The 12,089-nt window shown below is 36.0% G+C and overlaps 1 protein-coding gene across 1 annotated transcript in view; it reads right to left on the bottom strand.

Annotated features, from left to right (window-relative positions):
- Window positions 1–1,109: 1,109 nt before the first annotated feature.
- IL1RAPL1 (interleukin 1 receptor accessory protein like 1) overlaps window positions 1,110–12,089 on the bottom strand; it is a 1,338,708-nt gene continuing 1,327,728 nt past the window's right edge. The window contains exons 10-11 of the mRNA XM_006085649.3: window positions 3,152–3,322; window positions 1,110–2,711 (exon numbers count right to left, since the gene is read on the bottom strand). Of these exons, the coding sequence (XP_006085711.1) occupies window positions 1,993–2,711; window positions 3,152–3,322 (890 nt within the window). The 3' untranslated portion in view covers window positions 1,110–1,992. The remainder of the gene's footprint in view (window positions 2,712–3,151; window positions 3,323–12,089) is intronic.

Raw genomic sequence — 12,089 nt, 5'->3', positions numbered from 1 at the left:
GCAAATAAAAATCAATGCACATCCCAAGGCTTACTGAGGCCTTTATATTGTTACAAAATTCTTATACTTATCTCTTGTACATTTGAAATTCAAATTTACCCTCCCAGATGAATTATATAGAAGTTTACACTTTTTTTTGTGGCCAACTCACACGTTAGAATAGTGACCAAAACTGTAGACTTGTTTTCTTATTATATGGTGGTAGGAACAAACCAAACATACAATAGTCACTACACCAGCCCACAGACAATGACTAGAATGGAAGTTCCTACAATGGATCACTAAAGTAATGTAAAAGTTCTATTATCAGTATTTTCATCACATTGATTTTTTTAAAACTAAAAGCTACTTAGGTAATATTTCCCTTTAACAATTCTGCCCTCTGCAAGTTTCGGTATGACAGATTTTGCATTATCTTCAACATAAATATATATTAGCTGCTTATGTTACTGATTTCAAACATAAAGCTACACAGTAGGGAGGGATTTCCTGGGAGCATCAGCTTTCTGTTTCTGAAAGACAGAATTATACAGTTAAAATGAAACTAATTTTTATACAATAAAATTATTTTAAACACGTTCTTACCTAATTTAAAAACCATTTTGTGTAAATAATGTTTATTTTGAAAATACTGATTTCTCTAGGTATTCATATATTTGACCTCCTGAGTTCTTATTTAAACACTTGGATATTAATAAGTGTTACTTATGTTCACAAACTGAAACCAAACACTGGATTCTGTATGTAGCATTGAAAATTAAATACAGTGAATTAACATTTAATACAAGAGAACCCCATAATAAGTTTCACAGATTTGTTCTGACTCTTTAGAAAATAACATTTTGTATAATACAAGGTGACAAAACATATTTGATGACACATCCTGTTCTTCCCTTTGGTTTGGAAGCCTTCAATGTAAATTTCATTTTGACTTCTGTTTGATTCACCCCTTTGAGTTAACTTGCCAGGCATTTGCACATAATCTCATTTGCAGAAAATAATACAGAGGGAAAAGAGGAAGTAGAATATCAAACAAAAACAGCCACAAACACATTCATGCCTTTCCAGGAAGTGATCAAATATAGGGCTTACTTTTTTTATGTTTTTTGTTTTTTTGTTTTTTGTTTTTGTTTTTTTGTTTGTTTTGTTGTATATTTATATATATTTATATATTTATATAAGGGTACATCAACTCATTTAAAAAACGGAAACAACACTCTTTCCCCCATTTTCATGCCCTTGATCTTCTCTTCTTAGCACGCTGTAGTGGTCACTGTTAAGTGACTAGCACACTTTTGGGTCTGGAGTGTATTCTGACCAGCAGTGAATTAAATGTTAAGACAGTTAGACCCACCCCCACCCTTCCTCAGAATTTACACATCATGCCGCCATTAGAAGGGCAGAGGTGGGAAATGAGGTGGGACAAGGAAAAGATTGAGGGCTCTGATTGGCGGGGCCATCCTATGAGCAAGTGTTCTCTTCTTTGTTTTTCTCCCCTCAAATGGCAATGCTGGCAGTCGGTGCACTGCTCTCTGAAGGCCCGCGTGGCCCTGCTGATCCTAGGTAGAACCCAAGAGAGGATCCGGTGCTCCTTGTCCCATCAGATGGATTTGTCCAAGCACCCCAAGGAAATGTTAAAAGCAAAACAAAATCAAGAAAAGGAAATGAAACCCCTTCTAAAACTAAACTCATGAAGCAAAAAAGGGTTTTCTATCTACACATAAGTCTCTTCTTTAAAAAAATGTAAATTTACAAATTCCAGTGACATATAAAACAAAGTCAAAAATGTAATGAGTAAGAGACGTGGTAAAACAACAAGACATCGATGCTACAAAGAAACTGCAAAAATCATATGTACAAGACCCTGTTTTTCCTCGTGTTCTAGAGATTGTAATGCATGTTTTTAACAGCAGCAGTCGAGGATTTAGTTCCAGGCACTGGACTGCAGACTCTACTCAAGCTCCCAGGGACAGGATGTCCCTTGCTTTTCTGTCACCAAATCACACTGGATATACTGGTCTCCCTTGGCAACAGCGGCAGGATAGCACTGTTTGTGTGGGCCTCGTCTGGATTCTGCTCCCTGCTGGATTTTGTCTGTGGCCGCTGCCCATTGATGAGTGTCATAGGGATGTTGCAATAGGTATGCTGATTTCCTATGGAGGTAAGAGGCAGGGTGCCAGTAGGAGGTACATCATACTCATAGCTTCGGTAGTAGTGTTTCTGGCGCATTTGTGAATGGTACGTGTTGTGAAAATTGGAACGGAGATCTGGATGGGCAGTGGCTAGAGCTGTGGAGGTGGCTGCAGCCATGGAAATGGCCGAGACAGTCTGCAGCTCCCCGAAAGGCCCCTGCTCGCTAACATCTAAAGCCTGCTCGTGTGTAATGGGTTCTATCCTCTTAAAAGGCATTTCATATTGTAAACGTTTCCAGAACTTAGAGTTCAACTTGTTGCATTTTGGTCCATGCCACTTAATAACCGTCAGGAGCTTGATGGTGTGCTTGAGGGCCTCCACCTCCTGGTAGTTCATAATTCCTCGCAGTTCACTGCATTCAATTAGTATCACTTTAATTTCTCCAGTCACAAGCATGTTTCGAAGTCTGGTCTCCAGCTCAAAGATGCTCCAGCCCCTTCTGACTACGTAATTTGGGGTCATGACAATAATCAGCCGCTTGCTTTGATCTACACATCTTGCTACATCTTCAATGTATGCTACAAAAGAGAAAAGAGTGATCAGAATGAGTAAATCCAAAATGTGGTCCAGAAAGCCCTGGAAGATTCTCTTTCACACATTAAATGAGAATTGGTGTTTGTTGGGTAACATCTTGAGGAGATGAAAATAGCCAATGATCACTTTGAATAGAGTAGGGGCTTTGCTTCTTTGAATGCTAGAAATATTTTTCCAGGCATAAATCTCTCATTTGGTTTATTTAAATGTTAGGGCTCATCAAAATGAGATGCTTTATAAAATGATGGAAGTACCACTTCAGAGGTGTCACAATTAAGTTTCAGATGAACACATAACAACATTTCTTTCTTAACAATCTGACACATACAGTTTTTGAAATGAAGAACCAAAAGGTCAAGTTCTATCTAAAAATGATGACTACACAGATAGACACAAGAAGATGCGAATGAAAACATGCACTTACTTCCAGTTGGAATTAAATCTCTGTCTGGTATAAACAACTTATATCCATAGTGCTTCTCAAGCATGTCAGGTAGGATTTCAAGAGCGAAGCGCTCTTCTTCCCCCGTCTCTTGATTCCACTGGTCAGGATCCACTTTGGTGTAGGACAAGTATGCGTCATAATCTTTATTGTCTGTCAAAAACATTACAGGGTAAAGTTGAAGTCACTGTTTTACAAAAGAAATAATAGGATATGAAAACATTCACCTCTTTTCACAAACATCTCCAAATGTTTCACTTCCGGGGGATGAATGAAAGAAGCCTTCGTTAGTTTTCAATAACAATTCAATAATGCCAACTATTCTGGAACTAATTTGGAGGTGTAAGGGATCATGTTTTCATTTTGTTGTTGCCGTTGTGAGGGCAGTAGGAGAAAAATCAATGAAAAGAATAATAATATGTTAACTTCTAGCATTTTTGATGCACACATCATAGAGAATCCTGGCTGCTTATAAAAAGCCACATATTTGGATAGCGTGTGCTTATTCTAAATTGTGGTACATTCAATTAATCCCGCCTTTAGTCATTTTACCCTGTTGAAAAAAAGAGAGAGAGAGAGAAAAAACTGCGAGTTGCTTGACAGTGGATTATTTAATTTTTACCAGAAGTTGGTTCTTGGATTTTGGGACTGTATTTTACAAGTAATATGCTGTCAAATTATTTTCTCATCATGTTGATCAGTTTGAAAATAAGAATAAAAAATTACAATGTAAATGAATAAAACTTGGTTCTAAAATATGTTCCTTTCCTCATTCTTCCCCCTTTTTACATAAGAATCCTTCAAATATTTGTTGACACTATCATGCATCAATGAATTTCTCTCAAAGTTTTTAAGATAAACATCCCAGATTTCTCATTTATTGTTTCTAAGAACAAGGAGTCAGTTATCTTCTGGATAGTCTCTCATTCATCAATGTCCTTTTCAGGATGTGATATCAGAATTCATAATTCACCTCAGTTCTAATTACTGTCTTTATTATGAGGGAGGGCTCCTTAAACCAGACTGTAGATAGTAGAATGATTTCATGCACATACTATTTTCCTTCTTGGAAGCTGTTCTCTTCTAGTTTACCAGAAAGTTCTATAAAGTGTTAAAGTTTGCCCAAATCTAAGATTTGTAATGACTGGATCCTCATTCTTTGCCCTTTTTAAGCTTTGCCCTATTAAGCTTAAAAATATTTGAAAACTAGATCAATCTGAACATCAATAAGAACAGAGCACTGATGACTCAGAAGAAATGTAACAATTGCTCCACCAATACTGGTAAGTTCCAGCTGGAACTTTTGTTTACATGACACTGTTTCTGGTTCCTCTACCTCTTCCATGGATGACTCTCTTCCAACCCATAAACACTATAATTTCTCAAGATGTTTTCTATATCCTGTTTCATTTTTCTTTCAACCCACTTTCCCTTAAAAAATCTCCTTTCTTCACATAACATTAACAATCACTTCTGTGTGCATGTCTCCCTTACATGTCCAATTCTGTTTTCTTCTCATGAACTACCAGTAGTCCTCTAGTTCTACCTATAATTTGGGCCCCTTAATTTGAATGAATGTTCATTATGTACCCTACATTCAACTTGCTCACAAAATAACAAGCTTCCCATCTTCACCTTTTATTTCACTTTAATTTTATTTTTTTAAATTTATTTATTGATTAAGGTATTACATATGTGTCTTTATCCCCCTATTGCCCCTCCACCCCCCACTCATGTCCTCACCCCCCTGTTGTCTGTGTCCATTGGTTAGGCTTATATGCATGCATACATGTCCTTTGGCTGATCTTTTAATAACATAACAATCTTATTTAGTCTCCAAACTTTATCTATATGTTCCACTTATCCCTTTTCATTTACCAACAATCTCATAGCCATTCACTAATAAGAACCCTTTTGAGTCTACTTTCATCCTAGGTCAGGCTGTACTTGTTTTCAGTTGTTATAATTATTTTTAGTGGGTCTTCCTTCTCCTTCTGGCCCATTCCACATAGAGTCACAAAATTTATCTTTTCAAACCTCACCACTGATTATGTTTATGATAGCTGAAAAATATTTATGGCTAACTATTGTCAAATTCAGCAGCTAAATACGCAATTTGTTTCCTTTGAATTTGAGTTTGATGTCTCTGAGTGTGGGGTGATCTCTTTTCCCATATATTACATTATTGTACTTACATCTTTTTTTTTAAATATATTTTATTGGTTTTTTACAGAGAGGAAGGGAGAGAGATAGATAGTTAGAAACATCGATGAGAGAGAAACATCGATCAGCTGCCTCCTGCACATCTCCCACTGGGGATGTGCCCGCAACCCAGGTACATGCCCTTGACCGGAATCGAACCTGGGACCTTTCAGTCCGCAGGCTGACGCTCTATCCACTGAGCCAAACCGGTTTCGGCTATTGTACTTACATCTTATCTTCTTTCTTTGACCAAAAGATTCTTGACTCAGATAATGTAACTAGAGCTTAGTAGATGCTCAAATACATCAGATGATTAAATGAATGAATGCCCTTTCATTTGGGTATTGCATGGCTTATATCTTATAGCCAGTGTATAGATTTTCTAAAGGCCTGGGCCATTTCCTTTGAGAGAAGGCTTTGGTGGTGCACACACCATGATGCCCAGATGGGCTCTGAAAGGATTTGCTAGGAGGTGAGGGGTTGGAGTTTAGCAAGACTCCTTTTGAATAATCTTGAAATGTAATTTCTCATTGTGACTCAAGGGAAGGCCTTAGATTCCCTGTAAACTTCTCTAGAAAAGTGGTTTTCATACTTGAGCATAAATGACCACAATTTGGAGGGCTTGTTAAATACAGTTTTTTTCATTCAGTAGGTCTAAAATAGGTGCTGAGAATTTACATTTATAAAAAACTCTCAGGTGATGCTATTGCTGATTGAGAGACCATACTTTGAGGAACTCTTTTTGGGACAGGATATATAGACACCAAAGAGCTACAGTTAGCTGTTAGGTAATTAACCAGAACACCACAAAACATGAACACTGTAGCTCCAGCTCTATGATAATTGGTCCTTACACGACAGGGTATTTGCTCTCAATAAAATAGCAGAAATACACACTTTCATCACAGAGGGGATAGACTATTGCCTAGAGTAATATATACAGTAACTACAATAGCTTAAATGAACCTCAGGAATTGCTGTTATGGCCTCAGTCAGTTGTCTATATCTTTATGTCATATGGATTAATTTATAGCATTTAAGCCAATAACACTCAGATAAAAAGAAATTGCTCACATGCAGATTATCCTAGGAGTAAATGTGACTAAGAAGCCCCTTGCAAACAGCTGCATCAGCATCCTCAAATCAATGAAACCCCTGATTGATAGCAATTCTTCTCTTTCCCAAGAGTCTTCATCAGTGCAATGATGGGCTAGGCATTTATTTACTACCAAAATCAAACTCTGAATTTAAAACTTATCAGATTCCAAAACCGCGACAAATGCCATACTAAATTCACCAATATATTCTGACTCGAAATCATATGGGTAAGGAATCTTCCTTTTTCTCAATTACCAGCTGAAGATGAATCTTGGGTAACATCTCTTAGATTTAAAAAAATATCTGGCCCGGCCAGTGTGATTCAGTGGTTGAGTGTTGACTTATAAACCAAGAGGTCACAGTTTGATTCTTGGTCAGGGCACGCGCCTGGGATGTGGGTTCAATTCCAGATATGGGGCAAGCAGGAAGCAGCCCATCAATGATTCTATCTCATCATTGATGTTTCTATCTCTCTCTCCCTCTCCCTTCTTCTCTGAAATAAATAAAAAATATATTTTAAAAGTATCTGTAAGAACATATATTGAATAATATGTATGAGCTTCATGTACTGGAGAAACTTTAAAAAATGATATCATTTTTATAATGATAGGTAAAAGCAACAAAATTATGTCAAGTTTTTTTAAAGAATAGGTTTGTGATCTCTTAAAGACAACTCAAATTTATAAACAGCTCAAAACTAGCTAGGCATCATTTGCGACAGCATGGATGAACCTAGAGAGCATTATGGTAAGTGAAATAAGCCAGGCAGATAAAGACAAATACCATATGATATAATTTATATGTGAAATATAAAGGACAAAAGAAATGAAGAAACATACTTATAGATACAGAAAACATATTGATGGATGCCAGAAGGGAGAAGGGTTGGAGAATGGGTAAAAAACAGGTGAAGGAATTAAGAAATAATTGGCTACAAAACAGTCATGGGATGTAAAGTACAGCATAGGGAATATAGTCAACAATATTGTAATAACTATTTGTGGTACCAGGTGGGTATTAGAATTACCTGAGGGATCACATTGCAAATTATATAAATGTTTAACTGCTGTGCTATACACCTGAAATTAACACAAAACAATGTTGGATGTCAACTGTAACTGAAAAATAGTCACAACAGGATAGTGCAAGGGTATATTTCCTAGTCTAAACTTTATTCTCTAAATTGCATGTTCTCAAACTTAAACTATCATTTATAATTATGTTCACCATAGAGATGGAAAACAGCTGGTGTGCACACTGTTTGTAATAATCTTCATAAACTCAAATATAGTCATTGATTTACCCTTCCCATGACTTTTGAGAGATTCTTATTGCCAGGTGCCATAAAAAATGAACAGAAGGGGGGAAAAGGAGACATAAGTACTACTCTTTGTAATATTTTAAGCAATAAAACAAAATTAAAAAAAATGAACAAAAGTGATGCCCTTAAAATGGCCAAATAAGACATCCTTTATATGTGTCCTCTTAGCCATGGCCCAGAGTCCATCCTGCCCACCCAGGGACCCATCTGGGTGGACACTGACATGGACATTTGACCAACGATAGTCCCACTCAACCAGGAATCAGACAGCCTTGCCTAGTTGAGCTCCTTGTAACAGACCTGCTACAGATCCAGCCTCAAAACTAGCGACAACCCAGCCTGACTGCAATTCTATAGGTAATCCCATTGGCTTGGGGAATAGGCAGGAGAAAATGTTTACCTGCTGAAATCAGTCTGTAAAGACTAGACAAGGTGCTTACACCTTTAAATGCACAGACACCAATGCAAGTATATATGGATAAAGAAGAATCAGGCAAATATGATACCAACAAAGGAAAATAATAAAGGTCCAGTAACCAATCCCAAAGAAATGGAAATCTACAATTTGCCTAACAAATAATTCAAAATAAGCATCTTAAAGAAACCCAATGAAATGAAAATAAACAAAAACAAACCCCAGGTAGACAATTTAACAAAATCAGAAAATCAATGATGAATAAATTAAGAAGTTTAATAAAGAAATAGAAATAAAAAAAGAATCAAGCAGAAATACTAGACCTGAAGAATACAACAGGATAAAAACTAACAAAACAAATAAGCAAACAAAAAAAACAAGAAAAAAATTAGACAGCTTCAAAAACAAACTTGGTCATGCAGAAGAATAAAGCAGAAAACTTGAAGACAGAGCATTTGAAATTAGACTGAGGAACATTTTTTTTTAAACGAAGAAAGCCTATGTGAATTATGGACACCATCAAGTGAACTAACATTCACACCATGGGAGTTCCAGGAAAAGAAGAGAGAGAAGGTAGCAGAGAGCTTATTTAAAGAAATAAAAGCTGAAAACTCCCTAAATCTTGGGAGAGAAATCTACATCCAGGTACAGGAGGCTCAAAGGACCCCAAGCAAGATCAAACCAAAGATGATGACACATTTTAATCAAAATGCTAGATGTCAAAGAGAGAATTTTAAAAGCAGCCTAACAAAAATGACTCAGCACATACAAAAGAACCCCCATACGTCTATCAGTGGATTTCTCTGTAAAAACCTTGCATACCAGGAGATAGTGGGAGGAAATATTCAAAGTTATAAGATAAAAGATCCAACCAAGAATACTAAAATCAGAAAAAGTGTCCTTCAGAAATGAGGAAGAGATAAAGACATTCCCAAACACAAGTTAAGGGAGTTCATCAGCACTAGACTTGGCTTCCAAGAAATGCTAAAGAAAGTTCTTCAAGTTAAAATGAAAGTGCACTAAGTATCAACATGAAAACATAAAAATACAAAACTCAATGGTAAAATTCAGAATACCCTAATACTATGATGATGGTGTGTAAATAAATCACTTTTATCTCTAGTACAAAAGTTCAAAAACTAATATTAAAAATAATTGTAGCTAAAATAATTTATTTTAATGAACATACAATATAAAATATACACAGTATGACAACAATAGTATAAAATGTGGGGGGAGAAAAGTAAAAGTACAAAATTTTTGTATGCAATTGAATTTATTTATTTATTTTTTTACTTTTAAAAATATTTTTATTGATTTCAGAGGAAGGGAGAGGGAGAGATAGAAACATCAATAATGAGAGAGAATCATTGATTGGCTGCCTCCTACACATTCCACACTGAGAATTGATCCCGCAACCCGGGCATGTGCTCTGACTGGGAATTGAACTGTGACTTCCTGGTTCATAGGTTGACACTCAACCTCTGAGCCACACCAGCAGGGTTGTTATTACTTTTCACAATGACTGACTGGTTTTCCTTCTAGTGTCCACAACATCAGTGGTCTTTCAAATCCCTACCATATATATTCATACCCTGAGACCTATGTATTATTAAAACATATATGGGATGACATAACTTACTTTTACCTCTCCTTCATATTATAATTAGGATATTAAATTTAGTTGAAATTTGAAAGTATTTGATATTACATGTGCATGCAAGTAATATCTTTTAGTTTAATTTCAGAAGAGCAGATGGGTGTTAGCTATTTATTTTTTATTTTATTGTTTAAGGTATTACAAATAGTAGTACATGTGTCTCCTTTTTTTCCCCCATTGACCTCTTCCCAGCCTCCTCCCCTACCCTCCAGTCCTTGCCCTCACCGCCCCCCCACAGTGTCTTGTGTCTATTGGTTGTGCTTATATACATGCATACAATTTCTATTTTCAAAAAGAAGAAGGAGATCTCTAGTTCTACTTTGGTAGTTATTACAGGTATTAGACAAAATGAGTTAGAGCATTCTAACTCATTTATATATTTATGTAGTTAATTCAGTCAGTTGAAAGAGAAAATTCTACTGGACTCATTGTTTGACTTAAGATAGCAAAGCAACTAATTGACTGATTATCTTAAATTTTCTCCCAAAGTAGAACTAGAGATCTCTTTCTTCTTTTTGAAAATAGAAATTGTATTAGCAATTTATAAGCTTGTAACAAGCCTGCCAAAACAAGCTTCTTTTAAGCTTGTTCTATCATCATTATGAGTTAGCATGCCCCTTACCCTTCATAGTCAGAGGTATATAAATAAAAATAAAAACAGAACAGTTTGCACTCTGAGAAAAACAAACATAAAATAGTGTCATTTGTCTAGAATTAGATACTCGCCTCAAAATGAATTCTTAAGCCTGTTCTTTAAGTTACTTCCTAAAGAAAACTTATGTAGTACCTTACTGACATTTGCCAATATAATCATTATATAAGAGTTGCTACTTGCTGTTTTCTTCTATTATTAGACTACCTATAAGTTTAGAACCTTGTTTTTCTTTAAATAGCTATTATATTTTTCATTTGTAGAGCCAGTTCTAAAATCTAGACATCTTTGCAAAATTTTGGAAGTAATAATTCCTTTCTTCATTACTTTCAGCCTTCCTTTCATAGAAGAGAGATAAGGAATCTGGAATTCACAATGCTCTACAAGTAGTAAGCATTTACTAGTAAGTGCTCATTTCTTAAAGTGAAAAAGGATAATCATAATGTGTCTATAGTGCCATTTTTGAAGCAATGAAGGAGAACATAAGTAGCTCTTAGAATTATGAGGAAAATCTTTATAAGTTAGGGAGAAAATATAACCTGTATGAGACAGTAAGGGAGGAGAAATAGAAAGGAAGGAAGAAAGGATTACATCTATACAAACTCTTAAACTAAAGTGGAAGGGAAACCCCAGGCAGAGGCAGGGAGGAGCAAAAGAGTCTGATGTTACAATAATTGTTTTCTTTATAGTTATTCCAGCAAAAATGATGAGATACTGTGTTAGTATAAGTTCTGCTCTAGAGATAGTAGTCTGTCTTTATCAGGATGGTCAGCTAGCATTTAATTAGACTAAGACAACACTCTAGAGCAAGCATGTCAAACTTGCGGCCTGTGGGTCACATGTGGCCCACAACAAATATTTTTACGGCCCAGCCAATACAACAGTATGTAAGAAATGTTTTAATAAAAATTTCATAGCTTAATTTTTATAATATCCTGTTATACATTATATATATATATATATATATAGCTAATATGCAAAGTTTCCACTTGGGAGTTCGACCTGGAGACCAGGAGTTTGATTGCTCACTATGACGTGTGCTGACCACCAGGGGCTGGTGTGGAACAAAGGAAGGCCCCAGCCAGCAGCTGGGGAAGGGAGGCCCTGGCAGCCTGAAGGCCCCAATCAGCCCTGATCACTGGCCAGGCCTAGGGACCCTACCCGTGCATGAATTTCGTGCACCAGGTTTCTATATATTAATAACAAACTACAATGTTCGCTAATTACTGATGACTATAATCATGTTACATTCATTTCCCTTACGCACCTTACGCACAGGCACACCATTTCTCTCCACTAATACTAGCAGAGAATATTTTAGCAGCTGATTGCCATGTCATTAGTCTTGTACTGACTTGTTTGGTGTGTGCAACAGGAAATATTTCACTTTCTGAGAACAAGAAAAATAGGTTTATTTGCGTCACACTTATTAAATTTGTGCAGTTATTCAGTGTCTGGTAAGTTAATGTTCAAGAAAAATATTAATTTTTATTAAAGTTTTCTATTATTTTATGTTAACGATGACTCATTTATTTCAGCCCTTTGTATTCAGCATGTCTCTATTGAAATAAA

Source organism: Myotis lucifugus, unplaced genomic scaffold (assembly GCF_000147115.1).
Source record: "Myotis lucifugus unplaced genomic scaffold, Myoluc2.0 scaffold_20, whole genome shotgun sequence".
NCBI lineage: Eukaryota > Metazoa > Chordata > Mammalia > Chiroptera > Vespertilionidae > Myotis > Myotis lucifugus.
This window is presented reverse-complemented; position numbering and strand designations above follow the sequence as displayed.